At 37.5% G+C, this 23,670-nt stretch overlaps 1 protein-coding gene across 4 annotated transcripts in view; it reads left to right on the forward strand.

Annotated features, from left to right (window-relative positions):
* The window catches only part of LOC117221967 (venom dipeptidyl peptidase 4), a 440,681-nt gene that overhangs the window by 34,510 nt on the left and 382,501 nt on the right, over nt 1-23,670 (forward strand). Inside the window, exon 1 of one of the 4 annotated variants that reach the window (XM_033473357.2) lies at nt 4,579-4,927. The exons of 2 other annotated variants lie outside the window; for them this stretch is intronic. In XM_033473357.2, the coding sequence (XP_033329248.1) occupies nt 4,898-4,927 (30 nt within the window). In that variant the 5' untranslated portion in view covers nt 4,579-4,897. Of the gene's footprint in view, nt 1-4,578; nt 4,928-20,363; nt 20,638-23,670 lie in introns of those variants that run through there. One more of the 4 variants, XM_033473356.2, reaches the window with a different exon arrangement.

Genomic DNA, 23,670 nt, shown 5'->3' on the forward strand with positions numbered 1-23,670 from the left:
TAATCAAATCAGGTGAAATGAAGGCAAATTTTGTTAAATTCAATTAGATTGTGTTTGAATTAAATTGTATTCGATTGTATTCAATTGTATTCAGTTGTATTAAATTGTATTCAGTTGTATTCAATTGTATTCAGTTGTATTCAATTTTATTCAATTGTATTCAATTGTATTCAATTTTATTCAATGTTATTCGATTTTATTCAATTTTATTCAACTGTATTCAATTTTATTCAATTTTATTGAATCCTATTCAATTGTATTCAATTGTATTCAATTGTATTCAATTCTATTCAATTCTATTCAATTCTATTCAATTCTATTCAATCCTATTAAATTGTATTCAATTGTATTCAATTATATTCAATTATATTCAATCCTATTAAATTGTATTCAAATGTATTCAATTTTATCGAATTGTATTAATATAAATTAAACTATATTGAATTGAATTAGATAATATTTAATTAAATTGAATTAAATTATATTAAATTACAAATGATTACCTAAACTGAATTTCTACTAAATCAGCAGGTGCCATAATACTTTTAGAGTACTTTTACACTGACTTCTTATTCTTGTTTCAAAGCATCGTAGACATGACCTAATTGCGAGAGAGAGAGAGAGAGAGAGAGAGAGAGAGAGAGAGAGAGTACTGCGCTACATCGTTTTCGACTCCCGTGAATTATCAGCCGAAGAAACGCATCTTCCACCCTTTACAAATGTCCCGGAAAATGTTTACGTCGCAGACTACTGATGAGAAAAAATGCGCTGGCCGCAAGGTAGCGGGAACTCTCATTCTAAAAAGTTTCGAGCAACCCTCGATTACGTGGTCGCCGGTGTGCAGAAGATGTTAACGTCACAAACTACTGATGACAATAAATGCTCTCGCCGCGAGGTAGCGGACAACTCTCTTTCGAAAAAATGTTGATTACGTTGCCGCAGTGTGCGGAAAATGTTTCTACAAATTACAGTTCGTTGCCGCAGCCGAGGGCCGCGCGCGGCTCTCTCGACCGAGAGGCGAAATAACTAACGCGACAAATAATCGTGTCGCTAGATTAATTAAGCCGATTGTTCTGTCGTCGTATTCGCGCACCTCCAATTAGCTTCGATAACGTAATTCCATCGATGTGAAATAATTATTGGCAGGCTAAATGGCGAATCAACTTCTGCGGGGACTCGCGGAAAGAAAGATGGGCTCGTCTGTTTAATTTGTCGGTGGGAGAGAGAGCTTTTCAATCATCCGGAAACGTAATTCGAATTAAAACAACGCGCAATTTAAATTAAAGAGACTAGTGACAGAATTTAGATTCGAAAATATGGGAACGAAAGTCGAATTTAATAATGCGGTGATTCAATTTGAATTAGAAAATCGATTAACACTGTTTGAATTAAAAAATCTAATAACGCTAATTGAATTCAAAAATCTAATAACACTTGTTGCGTAATTAAAATCCAGTTGTATAATTTGCATTGAAAAATCTAGGAATACAATTTGTACTAAAAAATCGAGGAACAAAATTAGAATTCAAAAATCTAGCAGCACAATTTGCATTTAAAAATCGAATGGCCTAACTTGAAGTACAAAATCGAGTAACCTAACTAAAAGTAAAAAATTGAGCAACGTAATTTGTATTTGAAAATCGAGCAACGCGGTTAGAATTAAAAAATCGAGCAACACGGTTAGAATTAAAAAATCGAGCAACGCGATGTTACTTCGAAATTCCAGTTCTTCTAATTAGCCCAGGTTTCGCCGTAATTCCATCGATGAGAAATAATCGTTAATAGTTCAAATGGTGGATCTCCTTCCGCAGGAGCTTTTCGACGAATAAAGCCTCGCCTATTCAATTTACCGGTGACCCGAGAAAAAGCTTTTCAGTTGATTCCGTTCCATTTGTGACGCTCGAAATTTTTGATAACGAAAACACAAGCAGAAAAAAAACCCCCCCGAACAGAATATAATTTTGCACGGACTTTTTCGTTTTTCCAATAATTTCTTTTTAATCTCTCCAGAATATTGAAATACCGGCTGGCTCCTCTAAAAGGGATTTAAATTTCATTATAAATTGAAATTTATTCCCTCGAACCAAGGGCTACGGTATTTTGCACACATGAATATTGAACTTTTCCACACACTTACGATAAATACGCGGCGGAAACTTTCGACCCTGGAATTATTAATAATGTATCGACCGATGCTCGAATAAATCGTAATGCGAAAAGTTAAATCGGATACGGTGATTTAAATGACGAATCTAAATCCATCGCGTGGCGTTAATGTCGACGCGAATGATTATGATTGTTTCAAGAAAAATGTTCGTTTCATTGTATTCGCCGTCTAGCTGTGTGACGAAAGAATTTAATTCGATGCCAACTTCCGGATTCCGATGGTTTTTAGGAAATCTACGCTCGCCCGCGAAACCAGGACGGCCGTTACTATGTTGCAGAGAATCTCATTTACCCATTGTTCTACCCGTGAGTATTTCTTTTTATCCTCCCGGAAGTATATTGTTGCGTTATTCTGCCATTTACGAGACTGGCCCGCATTTATTTCTACTTGAAGCGGGAAAATGTTGTGTCTTGACTGTCCGTAGACTACGGTGTTGGCCATTGATCGAATAAATTTTTATTCGAATCGATTCGTCGAATAAAGTTTCATTCGAATTGATTCCTCGAATAAGAATTGTATTCGAATAACATTTCGAATAAATTCTTCGAATAAAATTGCATTCGAATATATTCGAATATATTCGAATAAAATTTCATTCGAATTGATTCCTCGAATATAATTGTATTCGAATAAATTCGTCGAATAAAATTGCATTCGAATAACATTTTGAATAATTCCTCGAATTGATTCCTCGAATTGATTCCTCGAATAATGGAATAATGGACGATAATGGGACCTCGCAATAATTTTTCACACAATGCAATGAAAACTTTGCTGTTATTTTTCATACAATGCGATAAAAAACTTTGCTATCATTTCTTACACGATGTACTAAAAAGAAAAGTTCGATCTTGGAGTTGCGGCAACTTTTTTATAGAGCTCTTCGCTGATTCAAAGGTGAAGAATCCATAGCCGAGACATTTTTATACCGCCTGTACGATCAAGATTCACGCTTAACAGTCGGATTGACGGCAAAAACACGTGTCGCGTTACGCAACAGTTGGGCAAGTATTGATAGAAATAACGACGAAGTGCTCATTTTTGTACTTTCTTGGATTCCGTGTTCGGATCCCATCGATTCCTCCCGGCTTTAATCGCGCGGCAATTACGGAGGCATTAAGTCGTCGCAGCGGTGATAATAAATCACGGTCGTATTTCATCATTCTGTAATACTCCTCTGTAATTCTTTTTCATCTCTTAATTCTCTTAATGAAAGACGACCCCGCAGTCTGGCTGCTTTATAATCCGAGTAAAATCACTGGCGTCTAATTCCGCGTCGGAATTACGAACGTTTTGGTGCTTTTCGTTGCCCGAATAACTCGGTTAGACCGAATTCCTATCGATAATTCGACGATCATGCTAATAACGCGGGATCTATACGCTTTTATAGTTCACTGGAAAAATTCATTGAAAATCAGTGAAAATCTTTCGACAACTAAGCTTCAAATATTGTGGACATCGCTAATTTCTTCATTTACGATTATTAAGGTTGTAAAGATACATTTATGTGAGCTATTTAGTCAATATTTATTTTATTCAATATAATATATTATTATTAAAAATAAATATCTTGATATCAAATGTCTAATATATTATCATGAAATATAATAAATGTCTAATATATCGTTATGAAATACAACTGTCTTAACAAGAATGTCTCTAATATATTACTATTAAAGATAAATATCTTGATGCAAATGTCTAATATATTATTATTAAATATAAATGCCTTAACATGTTATTATCAAATATAAATGTCTTGAAATAAATGTCGTATACATTATTATCAATTATAAACTATTAAATATAAAATATCTCAACATACGAATGTCTAATGTATTATTATTAAATACAAATGTCTTAACATATATATATATATATATATATATATATATATATATATATATATATATATATAAATGCCCATTATATTATTATCAAATATAAATGTCTTGAAATAAATATCGAATTATTATCAATTATAAATTATTAAATATAAAATATCTCAACATACGAATGTCTAACATATTATTATTAACTATAAACGTAACAAACAGCGATTGGTATTGATGAAGCAACAGAATGTTCTTCCGAGTTCAGCGAACGACGAGCATTCTTACTCGCCAGTCTATCATCGGGAATCCCACAAAGGTGTCGGAGCAGTTGCCAGCCCGATCACGTGCGCGTGTCCACGTGGCGTCGCGTTCGGGATCGGCGGGCATATCGCGACCGAGTCGAAAAGTCTGCTTCGAAAAGGCGACCGACGCGACTTCGCTCGGCGATCTAAACACGCGGTGAAACTTCTCCTTTCTATGATTCGCTCGGCGCGACGACAATCACCTGCGGCGAGGAGAACCGAGCCGAGCCGAGCGGGTTCGCCGAGACGGTGCACGCTCGGAACACCTGAGATAGCGAAGGAGTCGCGGTCGTACGTACTTGGGCGCGCGACCGTGTTCCCGATCGCGACTCACGATCGCGCCGTGTACATTTCGCGCGCCGTTTGTGCGAACCAGCTCGAAGAATACGCGCGGCTGATCGGAGCTCGTCGGAGAAAACGCGCGGCTGATCGGAGCCGATCGGAGAAAACGCGCGGCTGATCGGTGCTGATCGGAGGAAATCGGAGCTAATCGAGAGAGAGGGAGAGGGAGAGAGAGGGAGAGAGCCGATCGGGACGGTCGCGGGACACGAGTCCTTCTGAACTGACCTAAGCGAGAACCCCAAGGCCCGTGGATGCCGTTCCCAGTCCGATATCTCCGACACGTGAGCGCTCACCTTTCTTACTTTCTACCTAAGCGGCCCGCTCGCGGGCCGGATCACGTAATTGGGTTACCAGCTGGCTCCCACGAGGGCGCCCCGGGCTCCCTCGGGCCCCTCCGTCCAGGGAGACCCGTTCTCCGTGCACGGTCGTTCCCCCCTGGAAACTTCGCCGCGGCCGTCATCAATCCCGTCGTGCCACTCTCCCTGGACGCATGTAGAATATCGTGTCTCTGTTTTTGTCAGCCCGTCCGGCTCTGATTGATTAATACTGTGTCCCGCGGATTCGGTCGGCAGGCCCCCTTTGTTCCCTCGAAACACAACGGGATCGATTCCGCGCGATCGAACCGCCACCGAGGACGGTTTAAACGTCGGCTCTTTCGCGCGGGACGAGGCTCGTTTCGTTGGGTTTCCCCGGGAATCTGTTCCGTGGAACGGACTTTCCACGTCTTGGATCCATTGTTCGTGGTCTGCTCGATGATTTTAGAACGTGTGAATTTTCTGGATTTATTCGGAACAGTGATTCAGAGGATTTGGAAGTGAGGTTTTGGGTTTCTTCGCGATGGATTTTGGGTGTTTGTGAGCGTTTCGTTGGGTTTTTCTGGGAATCTGTTCCGTGGAACGGACTTTCCACGTCTTGGATCTATTGTTCGTGGTCTGCACGATGATTTCAGAACGTGTGAATTTTCTGGATTTATTCGGAACAGTGATTCAGAGGATTTGGAAGAGAGTTTTTCGGTTTCTTTGCGATGGATTTTGGGTGTTTGTGAGCGTTTCGATGGGTTTTACTGGGATCTGTTCCGTGGAACGGACTTTCCACGTCTTGGATCTATTGTTCGTGGTCTGCTCGTTGATTTTAGAACGTGTGAATTTTCTGGATTTATTCGGAACAGTGATTCAGAGGATTTGGAAGTGAGGTTTTGGGTTTCTTTCCGATGGATTTTGGGTGTTTGTGAGCGTTTCGTTGGGTTTTTCTGGGAATCTGTTCCGTGGAACGGACTTTCCACGTCTTGGATCTATTGTTCGTGGTTTGCTCGATGATTTTAGAACGTGTGAATTTTCTAGATTTATTCGGGACAGTGATTCAGAGGATTTGGAAGTGAGGTTTTGGGTTTCTTCGCGATGGATTTTGGGTGTTTGTGAGCGTTTCGTTGGGTTTTACTGGGAATCTGTTCCGTGGAACGGACTTTCCACGTCTTGGATCTATTGTTCGTGGTCTGCTCGATGATTTTAGAACGTGTGAATTTTCTGGATTTATTCGGAACAGTGATTCAGAGGATTTGGAAGAGAGTTTTTCGGTTTCTTTGCGATGGATTTTGGGTGTTTGTGAGCGTTTCGTTGGGTTTTACTGGGATCTGTTCCGTGGAACGGACTTTCCACGTCTTGGATCTATTGTTCGTGGTTTGCTCGATGATTTCAGAACGTGTGAATTTTCTGGATTTATTTGGGACAGTGATTCAGAGGATTTGGAAGTGAGGTTTCGGGTTTCTTTGCGATGGATTTTGGGTGTTTGTGAGCGTTTCGTTGGGTTTTCGAGAGATCTATCGATTGAAATTGATTTGTACGTCTATAGGTCTTTTAATTTGTGTTCTGTTTGATGATTCAAGCATATGTGAGTTGTGCAGATTTAATTATAATAGTGATCCCGAGGATTTGGAAGTGAGATTTTGGGTTTCTACGCGATGGATTTTGGGTTTTCGAATTCGTTTTATTAGGTTTTCGAAGGATCTATCGAGAGAGATTAAAACTGATTCAGAGATCTATAGATCTTTTAATTTGGGTTTTGTTTGATTATTCAAGCATATGCGAGTTGTGCAGATAAATTTTCAATAGTGATTCCGAGGATTTAGAACTAAAGTGAAGGCTTCTAAATATTCACTTTTTGACTGTTTGCATTGTTTTGGAGAGATATGTGTCACATTGTTGTCTTCAGATATACTCGTTCTTTATAAAGAATGTTATCTTCGTAATATATTTTAAGTCTATCTCGAGCCATGTTTCCTTCGATGAATCAATTCTTGAACATGCAGATTAAGTATAATTGCTTTTATCTTCGCAACAGTCATTTCGTAATTGCATCGTGCACTCGTGTGCGACTTCGTGTTATTGCAGGCGGTTCGAAAAAAGGTCAGGATGGAGATACAAAGATAGGCGCGGACCGAGTTGTGCACGGTGATGTACGTATTCTACTGGTTTAATGCCTTCCAGATTGTTTCTCGTTGTAAATAATCGTCATCGTTATTTTTAGACCGCGCGCCGGTCTCACGCAGATTCGATTTTCATCGAATATATTTTCTAGAAACAGACAATAATATATATATATTGTATAATTTATATATATTTTGTATATATAATATTATATAATATTATATATTATAGAATATAATATATTTATTATTATATAATAAAATAATATATTAATATTATTATATAATTTTATATTATATTATATTTATTATATAATATAATTATTATATATTTCTTATATTATATAATACTATATTATATTAATATGTATAAATTATAAATATATATTTATTAATTTAGTTCATTACATTATTTTTATTTCGCCTCACTCACTCTTGTAATAAATGCATAAAATCCGGTTTTCCAGTGATTATTATAATCAGGTTCGTTACACATGACCAGTTGTTGTCGTGCCGGGTCGTAACACTCGGTGCAACAATCCGATTTGACACGGAAAACTTTCCATGCGTGATATTTCAGCGAGCCGAAGAAGTCGCCGAGCGAACAATATCGTCAGTGTTCACGATGTTTCTTTCCTATTAATATAAAAGTTTGATTACACCTCGAGCAAATTTTGCTCACGCCATAAACGCATAATGATCGAGCGATAACAGAAAATTGGTCGCTTCATTATGTCACATGCGATCCACCGTGCAACGTGCATCGGAGTAATTGGACAAAATTGACGGTGGATAAGAGATAAGGATTAAGGAATCGAGAATTGTATTCGACGTTTGTCGAAGAAACATCGGAATCGAAGACAAATTTATTCGATATTATCGAATATTGGATCGAAGACAAATTTATCCAGATAAGTCTGTTTGTCCGAATAAGATTTGATCGTGAATTTTATTTGGAATAAATATTCAGTCGAAGAAGAATTCATCCAGACAACGATTTATCCGAGTAAAATTTCATCTTGGAACAATTCAGAATTAGAAGAATTGTAATAAATATAGTAAATATAATGTAATAAATATAGTAAATATAATGCAATACATATAGTAAATATAATGTAATAAATATAGTAAATATAATGCAATACATATAGTAAATATAATATAATAAATATAGTCAATGAACGATGCACCGTGTTTTAAAAACAGATAAGAGAAACGAAAAAGGAAAAGACTTAACAATAACGACGTCATTTTCCGTGCAAACATTTACATTTGCATTTTACATTTCGCGAAGAAGCGCCGTTATATTCATCCAGCGATAAGATAAGCGTTCGCGGATAATTTCCACTTCGATAAAAATGTTTCCTTAAGCCGTGGGAGCAAGGGGCTCGAAACGGAGCGATGCGAAACATCGACCGGTAAATAAAATAATAACGAGATCGTAATTCTCTCTTACTCTCTATTTTTCTCTTTTCCTTTCTTTCTTTGCTCTCTTTGCTCTCTTTATTCTTTTTGCTCTCTTTGCTCTCTCTTTGCTCCCTTTGATCTTTTTGCTCTCTTTGCCCCCTTTGATCTCTTTGCTCTCTTTGCTCTCTTCGTTTTCTTTGTTCTCTTTGCTCTCTTTATTCTTTTTGCTCTTTTTGCTCTCTTTGTGCTCTTTTTGCTTTCTTTGCTCTTTTTGCTCTCTTTGCTCTCTTTGCTCTCTCTGCTCTCTTTATTCTCTTTGCTCTCTTTGCTCTCTTTGCTCTCCTTGCTCTTTTTGTTCTCTTTGCTCTCTTTGCTCTATCTGCTCTCTTTATTCTCTTAGCTCTCTTTGCTCTCTTTTGCTCTCTTTTGCTCTCTTTGCTCTCTTTATTTTCATTATTCTCTTTGCTCTTTTAGCTCTTTTTGCTCTCTTTGCTCTCTTGCTCTTTTTACTCTTTTTGCTCTTTCTGCTCTCTTTTCTCTCTTTATTCTCTTTATTCTCTTTGCTCTCTTTGTTCTCTTTGCTCTCTTTGCTTTCTTTATCTTTCTTTATCTTTCTTTATCTTTCTTCATCTTTCTCTATCTATCTCTATCTATCTTTATCTTTCTCTCTCTCCCCCTCTCCCTCCCACCGTTGGTCTCGGATGATGTAACAGCATAATTAAGCCGAAGCTCGCTTATTCCGTCGTATAATATACATTATACAGAGCGCAATGAAGTTCCTCGGGAATTATTATTGTTATTATTTCGGCGGTAAGAGAGAGCGGAGGGCATTTCTCGCGAGAATTCGGGCCAAGTGAGCGTGTTTCGAAACTGGTTCCCGAGCCAGACTTGCTTGCTCCTGCCGTGACCCACTGGTAACCGCGGAATCATTGCTTGACGTATGCAGCACCGGCGAACAACCGCGGCCAGGTAACGGTGCAAATTAGTCCGCTTTAGATAACTTTCGAATTTAACTCGCGAATACGAATTTGGTCTTGCTGCGAATTCGTCGAGTCGCGTTACCGCCTTCTCTGGATCTCGGCGGGTCATTTTTTATCTTCTTACAAAGGTCAAATTATTGCGGTCGTCGGACGCTGCTATCGCGAACGATTCGTTGCCGTCGATTTATTCGAAATATTGATCTTGAGTGCAATCTTATTCGAAACGTTTTTAGAATGATATTTTCTTCCAAGAATTTGTCCGAAATATTTCTCGACCGTGAAGAATTGATTTGAGAATATTTCGAGTCGATTTTTCGATTAAAACTTCCGTCGAGAAACGTTTCGAATTACGTTTGATTCGACACAAATTTTAGGCGACGAATGTTTCGAATAAATTCGTCGAATCAAATTTTATTCGATTCAAACTTTAGTCGAGCAATATTTCGAATAAGATTTTATTATTCGATTCAAAGTTTAGTCGAGGAATAGTTCGAATAAGCTCTTATTATTCGATTCAAAGTTTAGTCGAGGATTAATTCGAATAAACTCTTATTCGAATAATATTGAGTAATATTTTGAGTAATATTTCGAATAAATTCGTCGAATCAAATTTTATTCGAGGAATATTTCGAATAAGATTTTATTATTCGATTCAAAGTTTAGTCGAGGAATAATTCGAATAATTTCTTATTCGAATAATATTTCGAGTAATATTTCGAATGAATTCTTCGAACCAAATTCGATTCGAGAAATGTTTCGAATCAATGTTCACGAATGCATATAATTAGCCTGAGAGTTTCTTGCATTTACGAAAAAAATTAATAGATCGAACACGAAACAATGAGAATGTTCAAAGAATTTAAAAACAAGGTTGCAAATGCGCAGACAACTTTTGTCTTGGAAATTCCCAGACAATTAATATTTCGCACGAAATTCCGCAGTCTACCTGCAATTAAAAATAAGCGTCGAAACGTGAACTACAAATGTAAATTACTATTCTTCATCGCCCTGCAATAAAATAAAAAAAGAATTAATCGAAGCTGTCCGAACAATTCGATTATCCGAACAGCTGTGTCACATCGACGTACATTCGACGGTGATCGATGGATATTTTCGGTGAACGCACTTTTCTCAACCGGAATTCCGTGTCTCGCGAGTTTTTCGAAAGCGACAAAGACTGTTCTTTGTGCCTCGGCCCGTTTCGCAGAAGTTTCCGGCCGCTTTGCCGCGAAGGCAATCAACTGTAATTTTCTCTTACTTCCTCCTTGACCGTTATTTCGTGATTGCCGCGGCTTGGGAAACTTTGTCCTCGTTCGCCGTGTTTACCTCCGCCATTATCTAGGATCTGTATTGACTTTTCATTTCACTGATTGGCTACTCGGGACTTCCCGGATTCCAGCCGGGCTGCGTAGAATCTTTGAAGTACGTATCAGAGTGTCCTGATAATATTCCTGTCGAAGTATCCGCGAGCACGTGGTCCGCGAAACTGACGCACCCGAGACGAAAAATATAATCTAACTTAATATACAATTATTATATATTAATTATATTTATGTTATAAAATGATTCGTATGGAATAATTTGTTTGAAGTGACTTTTTTAAAATGATTTTTATCAAATGATTCTTGCGAAATGATTTCTATAAAATGGCTTTTGTAAAATGTCTCTCATGAAGTGACTTTTGTAAAATGTCTTTCATAGAATGACTGTTTTAAAATGACTTTTATAAAATGTCTTTTGTAAAATGCCTTTCATAGAATGGTTTCTGTAAAACGCCTTTCATAAAATGACTTTTTCAAAATGGCTTTTATAAAATGGCTTTTGTAAAATGCCTTTCATAGAATGGTTTCTGTAAAACGCCTTTCATAAAATGACTTTTTCAAAAAGGCTTTTATAAAATGGCTTTTGTAAAATGTCTTTCACAAAGTGGCTTCTATAAAAATGACTTTATCAAAAAGAATTTTGTAAAATGACTTCTTCGAAATGACTTTCATAAAATGGCTTCTACAAAATGACCTTTACAAAGTGTGGCATTCGCAAAGAAACTTTTTCTGAAAAGACTTCTCTAAAATGACGGTGCACCGCGCCACGCCGCGCGGGCGGGGTATCAAACAAATCATTCCGCGGACACCGAAACTTTTCCACTTTTCTGTTTAACAGAAGCCGGGCCGAGAATTCTGCGATTGTACCGTAATTATTCCGCGGTCCCGAACGAAGTGGCATTTACATTTCAATCTCTGTGGTCGCGGCGCGGCGCGGCGTTCCGCGGCTGCTACGAGATTCAAATTACCCGGCGACAACCGTGTACCTCGGCTCGAAATCAAAAACCATAAGACACTCGTCGGTTCTAAAGGGATATATATATATATATATATATATATATATATATATATATATATATATATATATAGAGAGAGAGAGAGAGAGAGAGAGAGAGATGAGAAGGATGAGGAGGATGGGGCTTACATCCATCGGGAAGAAGAGGACGGTCGAGTATGCAGGGAGCCACTTGGATTAATTTGGAAGCTTAATTATTCATTTCGCTTTGAGTCGCCGCCTCTAATCTCCGCGAGTTATTCGAAAGTTGAAAACCACGGAAACAGGAATCGTCGAGCGTTCTCCGTAACGCCTGCTTAAATCCTCCCGCGATGAATCGCGGCTTAAGTTTTTATCTCGAGCTTTATCGCGGACGTTTCTCCGACTTTCGTTCTTACGTTCTCCATCCGGACCTGCTTCCAAGGGAAGAGAGGCGGAGAAAGGGAGACGGAGAGAAACAGGGATAGAGAGACGAACAGATTTAGAGACCGATAAAAAATAGACAGAGGAAGTAAGGAGGGATAAAAGGCAGGGAGAAATAAAAAATAGAGGCGGGTAGAAAATAGAGAGACGTAGAAAATAGTCGGACAGAGAAAGAAAGAGAAAGAGAGAGAGACAGAAAGACAGTCAGAGATAGGAAGGAATAGAGAGCGATAGAAAATAGAGAGAGAAAATAGCGAGAGATAGAAAACAGGGAGACATAGAAAATAGCGAAAGATAGAAAACAGGGAGACATAGAAAATAGAAAGAGAGAGAATACACAGAAAATAGAAAATAGAAAGAGAGAGGAAGCACAGAAAATAGAAAATAGAAAGAGAGAGGAAGTAGCCATCAAAGAAAGAAAGAAAGAGAGAGAGAGAGAGTGAGAAACAGTCAGAAATAGAGAAAAGTAGAAAACAATAGGAAATAGAGAGAAATAGAGAACAATAGAAAATAGAGAAAAATATAAAACAATAGAAAATAGAGAAAAATATAAAACAATAGAAAATAGAGAAAAATATAAAACAATAGAAAATAGAGAGAAATAGAGAACAATAGAAAATAGAGAAAAATATAAAACAATAGAAAATAGAGAGAAATAGAGAACAATAGAAAATAGAGAGGAGAAATAGAAAGATAAAAAAGCGGAGTGGCATGGAAAATAGAAAGGGAAAGAAAAAGAGAGACAGAAAGACAGAGATCGCGAGGAATAGAGAGAAAGAGAGAAATAGAGAGAGAAATGGAGTAAAAGAGGGAACAGAGAGAGGAAAGAGAGAAAGCGCAGGACGCTCGCAGCATCACTTTTTCAGTCCGTTAACGTAACACGGCCATTCATTACGCTGTGTATATTGTCCTTCCTTTCGACGTTATTCCACGGGGCAACACCGGCGCAGTTTTCTTCGCGCGTGTCGCCACAGCAGCTCCTCGCCTCCTCCAGAAACTCGTTCTTGACCTGTTCATTTGTTTATTTAATGTCGAGACGGTTGCTTGTCATTGGCGACCACCTGCATTTGCGAGCGTTAACCTGGGAGCATTTTCTCAGATCGCTTTACGCCTTTCAGCAACTCGAACGTAATGTAAGCGTAGAATCAAATATTTTATTATTTGGAACGAGTCTTTTGCAATATTTATTATTATTTATTCGTTGGTAAATTTTACAGGAAATTCGCAAGATTTGCGTGTATTAAATGGAACGTTTGATAGGCGAATTCTTCGAAAGGTGTCCGAGTTTTCTCGATTGTAAAACATAAAGAATGGTTCGGAGATGTTCTTTTAGCAGTTTACATTATTTATAAATTAGAAATATATATATTAGTAATTCCGAAAAATTGAAAATTTCAAGAAATAAGTTTAAGAAAATTCGAATAGTCGCAGAGATTTCGCAGTTCGGACAGGAAACAGCTGTTTTTAATTCGCAAAAAGACAACTCGGATTTCTTCGGAGCTGTTTGGATGGTTAAATTTTTGCGGGACATCCTGAATCTTCAGATGTCGTTGCGTGTAGCTGTCGGTGTCTCTCTGCCGGCGAACTGTCTCATTAATTAACCAGGCCTAATTGCGCGCGTGCAACGGAAACGCGGCAGCCGCGTTTTAAACAACCCGATTACGTTTCGTTAATAAATGATAGCCGGATCCCCCGGTCCCGATGCTTTTCATAGCCTTGACACAAATCCAATAAAACGATTACACGGAAACAAGCCGTAAACGTGAACAGCGAAAATACGCGTTTCCAGCATGAAACATTGCGCATTCCTGCGACACGCGGGCGCGCGCGCGCGCGCGCGACCAACGCGGACAGCGTGGGCCCTGTGTAAACTCAATTAATAATGACGCTGTGTGAAACGCGTGTCTCTCCGTTGCGAGACACGCTCTCGCACGCTATTGACGTTTCGATTTACAATGCCGTAAAAACACGGTCGCGTTTACAGAAAGCCACTTGCCAAACGAAAAACCCTCTCTGAAATCCGATCGACCGGCCCTTCGGTTTCGTTTCTGGTTCGCGCTGCGCTCAGCGAACAAGTGCGAACGCAGTTCGGACGCGATTCGAACTAAATTTTAATCGAATATATCTTCCGAATTTTTTGGAATTTTATTCGTATTGTTCCTTCGATCTTTTTACGATTCTATTCGAATCGAATCATTCGAATTCTTTTGGCAATTCTATTCGAATCGAATCATTCGAATTTCTTACGATTTTATTCGAATCGAATCATTCGAATTCTTTTGGCAATTCTATTCGAATCGAATCATTCGAATTTCTTACGATTTTATTCGAATCGAATCATTCGAATTTTTTGGCAATTCTATTCGAATTTCTTACGATTTTATTCGAATCGAATCATTCGAATTTTTTGGCAATTCTATTCGAATTTCTTACAATTCTATTCGAATTGAATCATTCGAATTTCTTACAATTCTATTCGAATCGAACCTTTCGAATTCTTTAATCTTTATTCGAATAAATGTTTCGAACTTTATAATATTTCACCCGTGTCTTTCATCATCCGAATTTCAAAAAATTGTATTCGACCGATCTTTCAAATTTGTTCAAATATCATTCGGACTCGTCTTTCGAATAAATTCCTCGAAGAAAATTTGTATTCGAGTAACGAATCGAATATAACCCTGCGAATAAATTTTTACACTCTTTCGAACAAATAAAATATTTTAAGTTCGAAACTAGGTTCACGATCGAATAAAGAATTATTCGAATAAGTAGATAGAATCGTTTCTGTCGAAAATTCCGCGTCCGCTGTTCCGTGACCGATGCCAGTGCACGGTTCTATTTTTCCGTGGATATCATCCTCGGATCCGGCGCATCGCGACTCGGTGAAAGTAGTAAAATTGATCGACACGCGCGGAACTTTCACGTAGTGATTTTTCTGCAACAGATGAAGACGCCGCGAAGTTTTTAATAGTGCGGTTACGGAGTCGGGGATTCTAGATAGTGAAATGCCTGCGCAGAAAGTTTCGCCGCGATCTTTCCATCCGCGAGCAAATATTAACGGATACTTGGATGTTCGAACACGCGTTTATACGTTAAGCATTTTTTATCGATTATAGTTATTTATGATAAATTTAATTATAATTATTATTAATCTTAGTTCTAATTAATCCAAGAAATTTCATTAATTCATATTAATCTCAGCTCCAATTCATATTAATTTCAATTCCAATCAATTCAAGAATTCTTATTAATTCGTAGCAATTTCAGACTCAATTAATTCAAGAATTCGAATCAATTCTTACAATTAGTAATTTCAATTCCAATGAATTCACGAATCCTGATCAATTATTATTAACCTCAGTTCTCCAATTAACTCAAATCAATGTCAAGTTACTTATTTTATTCAAGCAAATAATTGAAATAAAAAGTGATTCGAATTATTTAACAAGAATTGATTTCAATTGACAAACAATTGAAGCATTTGAAGCATTAAAATCGTTTCAAATAATTATCTATTTTCTGATTTCAAATCAAATCAGCCAGAAACCCAAGAAGCATCAAAATGTATTAGAAAAGCGTTTCTTTTTCGACAATTCTACAATGTCTCCCACGATTACATAATCGCCGAAGCCGCTAGAAAAGGCTTCTAGCAGCGTCTCAAATATTTTCTCAATAAACATCCTCGATCTCCGCCCCGTACATCTCCGTTTACGTCTCGAAACGCGAGCCAAGGATCTGTTAGCGGCTGGATGCCGGTTGTTGCACAATTCGTAATGACATTGGAGAACAAGTTTGACGCTTGTTCCGGGAACCGGTCGCCTGTTCCTCAGGGTCGAATCCACGGATTGGGCAACGCGTTCTCACGTGAAAGTTGCCAAGGTTGCGACGCGACCGGCATCCTCGTCGTCTCTGAGAGCCGATCCGACCCATCGTCGTCGTCGTCGTCGTCGTCGTTGGAGGAGGAAGAACATGCACGTTATCGCGCGAATTCCATAGATGCACCAACGTGTGTACACAGATATGCGCATACATCGATGCGTTGTTCCTCGACGACAATGCGCGGAACGAAAGAGTACGGGGAAAACTTCAGCGACTACGGAGGCACGCGATTGTAAGCCATTCGTTACACCCACACGTGTCCGCGTACACGTGCAGCTTAATCTTGCAATCGATGGCTGAGATTAGCGATTCTTCCTCTCCTGAATTTATTACACGGACGTCGCGCGCTCGTCTACGAGCTGCGGATCTTTACGCATTTCTAGTCCATAAATATCCGGAGAAATTAACGGCGCGCGATGTTCGAGTGCAACTCCGCGATGGACGTCGTTGGACAGACGATCTATAGGCGGATAGTTTTTTAGGATTATTTGCAAGGTGCGTCGAAAATGGAATATATCAACAATATGCAAGGTATATCAGGAATGTGCAAGATATATATCAAAAATATGCGAAATATATCAAAATTATATAAAATATATCAAAAATATGCGAAATATATCAAAATTATATAAAATATATCAAAAATTTGCAATTTATGTCAAGAATATGCAGTATATAAAATATATGCAATATGCAAAACGTGTAAAATATATCAAAACTTTGCAGAATATCTCAAAACATTGCAAAAGTGCCATCAATTTCGTCGGGAATTATAAAATTAAGTAAACCAGAATACTCGAAAATTATTCGCATTATTACTCGAATAATTTCACAAAAAATATGCAAAATATATCAAAATATATAAAATATATCAAAAATATGCAAAATATATCAAAATATATAAAAAATTTGCAATATACGTCGAGAATACGTAGTATATAAAATATATGCAATATGGAAAACGTGTAAAATATATCAAAACTTTTCAAATTATCTGAGAACATTGCAAAAGTGCCATCAATTTCGACGGGAATTATAAAATTAAGTAAACCAGAACACTCGAAAATGACTCGCATTATTACCCGAATAATTTCACAATCCGAATTCGACCAATAAATTCGAAGTTCGCAAGTTGTAAATTATTCTCGATGCAATTTGCAACGTAATTTTAATATTTCGTAATATCGTTCTCGATTGACCGATGCAATTAACGGTGAAATTAATATTATATTCGCTTTCGTCACGGAATCTGCGAGTCGAGCGTGGTCCGATCATAATTGAAATAATTTCGCGACGCCCGATCGACTAATTAATACGAACAAAGAATTGTCCGATTAATTCCCGTGGAAATCCATTCTAAGTGTTTCGTTGTAAAATGTTCCCCGGTGCTGTTTCGAATATCATTTTCATATCCAATGAAAACCGTTTTCAATTTATCGATGAGAGCAATTAACGGTGAAACGAATATTTCGCTCGGTAGATTTACCCGCGAATTTGACAAATGCTTCGCAGTCTGCGTCCCTCCGGGTGTTTTGATCGTCGTTCCGTTGTTGTTTCACTTATCGATTGTCTTGTTAATGTTAATTGTGCTCGATAGTTCGACAGCTATTGCGGCGAACGAATGATAAACGCGTCCGCGTTAACGGCGAGATCAATTAGGTGAAATGTGTATTATGCACGGCGGAAGATGCGATTAATAGCAATGAAAATCCGTACGATTTATATAGATCCGTGCCGAGGAAATAATTAAACAGCTGTGTGTCCGATTGTAATGCGTGTAATACGGCTCGAAGCGGCGCAACGCCGAATCGGTTAATTAGTAGAGGCGATTCGGTTCCGGATCATGTTCTAATTATTAGAAACTCGGCAAATATTAATTGCGAACGATGAGTAATCAATAGAACCGCCGACAATTTAATTACTGGGATCGCGGATCACAGCTCGAAAATTCCCAAAGACGTAATCGCGCGGGGATTAATAGTTCGCGCGGTGACAGCCGACGTTCCGGCGATCCCGTGGATGGATCGCGTGTCGTTCGTGACACGTTAACAATCGTTTGTTGTGCAATTTCATTGCGATACGCTCCTTCATTATTCCCGCCGCACGCGCTTTCTCACGAGCTTTTTGTTTCCATCGTTTTGTTCATCGCGCTGACCACGCGCAGAGTTTCCTCCGGACATATGTAATTAAATTACCTCGAGAGCGATGATTCTAATGATTCTAATGAAACGTAATTTTCTATGAGAAATATGTTACGGATTCAACGTTTTAATTCAAATTCATCGTAATTGAATTTAGAGCAGAAATTCATTGTAATTGAATTTATCATGAAATTCCATTGGAATTGAATTTATAATGGAAATTCCTAGAAATTGAATTTATAATGGAAATTCATCGCAATTGAATTTATAATGGAAATTCACCGTAATTGAATTTATAATGGAAATGCATCGCAATTGAATTTATAATGGAAATTCATCGTAATTGAATTTATAATGGAAATGCATCGCAATTGAATTTATAATGGAAATTCATTCTAATTGAATTTATAATGGAAATCCATTGCAATTGAATTTATAATGGAAATCCAATCCAATTGAATTTATAATGGAAATTCATTCCAATTAAATCTATAATGGAAATGCATCGCAATTGAATTCATAATGGAAATTCATTCCAATTAAATTTATAATTTAAATCCAATCCAATTGAGTTTATAATGGAAATTCATTTCAATTGAATCTATAATGGAAATGCATCGCAATTGAATTTCTAATAAAAATCCAACGCACTTGAATTTCAAATAGAAATTCATCGTAATTAGACTTATAACGAAAACTCGTTTAACGAAAATCGCCGGGACGTTGTTCGATCCTCGTTGAACTCGGTCACGGGCCGGCTATGATTTTCGCGAGGGGGCGCGAGACGGTCGTCGTTAGTATCGGCGTCTGGAACGCATTCGAAAGCAATTACCAATCGCGGGGATGGAGGGACAGGCGGCGAACAGTTGCACCGAAACTTGCACAATGCGCCAGTTGAATGACCCGGTTCGCTCCGGCACGCCGCGCCGCTCCGTGCCGTGAAAGGGGCATTAATCTCCGAAAGGGTGAGCGCATCTCCCCGCATCTTCATTCGCTTGGCTGGCTTTCACCGAGGAAGATAGGCGCGGGCACTTAATTGCATCCTTTCTCTTCCCCGGACCCGAATACCGAAGCACCTACTTATCTGTTCTTAATACGGCAGTCTCACGGCGATACGTGTCCGAGCCGCTCCTCCGCGAACTCTGCTTCCTCCTCGCCTATCCGCGCCGCCCCGTTCCCCGTTCCGTCTAACTGCGGTGCGCCTGCGAAAATTATGCCAAGAAGTCGGACGTTCTGTACTTCCCCGTGAACGCCGGTCAACGCCATCACGCGAAAATGTATTTTCGAGATGACGGTGACGAGGTACGCGTGGTCAATTATTGCGTTCATATAATATTTATTATATTCTATATTATATGTTATATTTTATATTATGCGCTATATTTTATATTATATGTTATATTTTATAGTGTATTTCATAGTATAATTTTATAGTGTATATTATATTTTATACTATATATTTTATATATACTATACTATACTATACTATACTATATTTTATATTTTATATTCTATAGTGTATATTATTTTTTATACTATATTCTATAATATATATTATATTTTATAGTATATATTATATTATATTATATATACTATATATTATATATTATTTTATATTATATTATATTATTATATATTACATATATATAATATAATAATATAATAATATATATATATATATATATATATATATATATATATATATATATATATATTATCTTTTACACTAAATTTTATACTATATTCTATAGTATATATTATTTTTTATACTATATTTTATAGCATACCTTATTTTTTATATTACATTTTACAGTACATATAATATCATATTTAATTTCATATATTACAAAAAAAAATCGTGCTTGCATAAAAGGCATCGACAACAAATTTAATTGTTTCAGAAACTACAGCTGAAAAAAAGAATGGTTTAATTTGTCGAAAGGTTCGGACGTCTTTTTAATTGGGCACAGTAATTGGCAGACTTGTCCAGTGGACGCGGATTAATAAATCTTCCGCGGCGCTGTGTGATATCCACGGCTACGGGAAGATAGAAAGTGACGTAAGAACCTTGGAAAGCGGCAGAATAACTCGCGTTCGTACGTTTCCTGGCGGTTTCTGTCATTTCGACGAGGAAACGCATCGACCGCGGAATTGTGCAACCTTTTCGCGGCGCTTAACGAACCGCGCGGAATACCGCCACATCTACGTAAAAGTCTCCGTTTCTCGGGAGACGACGAATTTCCGATTGTTTCCTCGTAGATTCTGGTTACAGTGATCGCATAGTTTACAGTGCAGTTACTTTTCTTATTCGTGCAACCACGAGTCGCGTGATTTCCGGGCAACCGAATCGTTCGACGCGAAATCCGATGGTGCGTGGTGTCCAAGATGGTGTACCTGAACGTCTGTTTTTAAATTACATGGTACTAGAGTTTTATTTATTAGTCTAGTTTCATAAAAATTCATTTAAATTTCCAGTCAGATTTCTGTTCGAATTTCTATGTAATTTTGTACTTAAATTTCTATTTCTGTTTAAAAATTTCTGTTTCTATTTAAATTTCTATTCAAAATTCTATTGAAATTTCTATAAAAATCTATTATAACTTCAGATTTCTATTTTTAAGTTTCTATAATAATCTATTATAATTTCAGATTTCTATTTTTAAGTTTCTATAAAAATCTATTACAATTGCAGGCTTCCATTTAAATTTCTATTACAATTTCTGCTTTCTATCTATAAATTCCTATAAAAATCTGTTACAATTTCAATATCTATTCAAAATTCAATATAGCCATATATTATAATTCAAATCTCTATTGAAAATCTGTTACAATCAAATGTAATATATTAACACAAATTGATATAATTACCACGTGGTTGAAAAGTATATATATATCAAATTAAATTATAACAGATTTCCAATTGAAATTTGAGTTGTAATATAAAATTGTACTATAAAAGACATCAACGAAAAATACGTACATATTGTTTAACTAAATAAATGCATGTATGTGTATACAACGAGATCGTTATCTTCTTCGTCGTCGATTTCGAGTGAAATTTACACCGTATATGAAACCGATGACACTCGGACGCGAAACAGTTCTCTCTCTCTCTCTCTCTCTCTCTCTCTCTCTGTCTCGGATAACTGTATAATTATTACGTAATTGGGAATATATTTTAACGAAATTCGTTTTGCATCGGTGTCGTAGAATATCGGCGCGGCGTCGCGCGGCGGACTCATAATTTCTACAATTCCGAGGGTCCAATTAAAATTCCGTAATTACGGCGACGACGTCCGCGTTCGTTTATAATGATGTACCGCGTATCCACCGGATTACTACTTACTTTTTTCTTTATTCAACCTTCTCTCGCGCATCTTTTCCCCATTCACGTCGAAGAAAACGCGCGGAATTGTACGCAGAGAGAAAGAGAGAGAGAGAGAGAGAGAGTCGGTTCCAATGTTTCTTAGCTCTTTCATATTTTTTTCTCGCCGTCGAATGCATTGTACGAACGGCGGGGGGGAGGAGGGGGGAGGGGAGGGGGCGTTCTTCGGTCCATAAATTGTTCGAACAGAATATACGGCGCAGAATAAATAAATAATGGAGAGAAACGGCCGCGCGCGCGCCTTTTCCAAATAAAACGACAAACTGCGAATCGATACGGCTTGACGGCGTGTGCCCGCGTTACTTTTACGCTCGCAGTCATAACTGGGCCGCGGATTTTATGCGTTTGCGGCAAAAATCAGTGGACGAAATACGATTTTCCGAAGTATTTGTTACTACCATCGTCGAGAGCCGTTTCCCAATTTGGCGACATTGTTAAACGGGACTGCGCAGTTCCATTCAATTTCGCTTTCGAACAATCGTTTTTCGTAGAACGGCGCGGCACCGTTTCTTGCAATATTGTGCATCGCTGGAATGCTTCTTACGAAACGGTGCATCGTTGAGGTTCCTTTAAAATTCACGTGTCCGTAATGTTTGTTCCTTTAAAGTAATGCAAGATTTTCATTGATTTATAACGTGTCATTTTTGAAGGATTGTTCGCGGCAATTTTTAATATTTTTGGTACATTGAAAGGTCTGGAATACGACTTAAATAAAAGAAAAGATAAATGAGATACAGTTGATATAATGCTATGATGCAATTGAATAATGACAAGGTTCTCCAATATCTTTTCAAGATCTTCAATTTTTTGAATCTCTAATTTTCTGAATCTTTAATTTTCTGATTCTGTCATTTTCTATCACTTAAATTTTCTGAATCCTTCATTTTCTCATTCTTTAATTTTCGAAACCTCAAATTTGCGAAATCTTTAATTTCTGAAGCCTTAATAATATTCTAATTCTTCAATTTTTTAAATCTTAAATTCGTGAAATCTTTAAATTTTGAATCTTTAATATTCTAATTATATTTAATTTCCTAATTCTTTAATTTTCCAAATCTTAAATTTGCGAAATCTTTACCGTTCAAAGCCCTAATTGGTCTCCTAAATAAAAAAATTCTCTTCAAGATAACAGCGCATAATTCTGCCTAATTAAAAGCTAAGGATGCTCAACCAAAGGCCATTTAATAAATCGTCCAATAGCCAATTCCATTCGTTACGTAGTAAATGCATTGTCCAGAGACGATGATTAAAAGAAAATGAATAATCCCGCTGCAGCCGCGGTGTACAATAATTAAAGACCTTACTACTGAATCGCGATGATCAGGAAGCAGAAGAAAAAGGCTCGGCATATTTTCCGCCGTGTCTTGTCGCGTTCCCAATTAAAATTTCGAACCGAAAGCAGCGGAGGGGAGGACACGGGATATTTTTGTAAACGCGCGGCTGCAGCGACGAGGCGCGCATACAATCCCAAAAATTCCGGGAGCGTCTTAAAAGCCCGGAAAATTAAGCTCACGGTTGCACCGCGGTTCTCGGCTGCGGAAAATGACTGCGGCGACCGTTGCAGCTGTTATCCGGCCGGAGGTGTCGCTCTACAAGCATTGAAATCGTAGGAGCTTATAAAAAAAAGCGTTGTTTAAAACGCTTTATATTACGACGTTGTGCAAAATAAAAAGTGTCTGCAGAAACAAAGCAGGAGAAAGATGCAGGAGCTTAACAGACATTTATTTCTTTTTTCGAATGAGCTTAACCCTTCGTTGTACCATTTTCTTCCCAGTTACGATGACTAGAAATTTTTTTAATTATAATAATTTGTTAGAGGAGGAAGAAAATTTGTACTCACTGTACAAATTTTCACGTATTTGTACATTATAACGAATGAAAAATATAAATATTTGAATAATGAATATGAATTTGAATGAATTGAATAAATTGAATAATGGATTTTGAATTCATTGAATATGAATTGAATTATGAATAAATTGAATGATGAATTTTGAATTCATTGAATATGAATTGAATTGAACGATGAATAAATTGAATATGAATTGAATTATGAATAAATCGAATG

This window comes from Megalopta genalis, chromosome 3 (assembly GCF_051020955.1).
Source record: "Megalopta genalis isolate 19385.01 chromosome 3, iyMegGena1_principal, whole genome shotgun sequence".
NCBI lineage: Eukaryota > Metazoa > Arthropoda > Insecta > Hymenoptera > Halictidae > Megalopta > Megalopta genalis.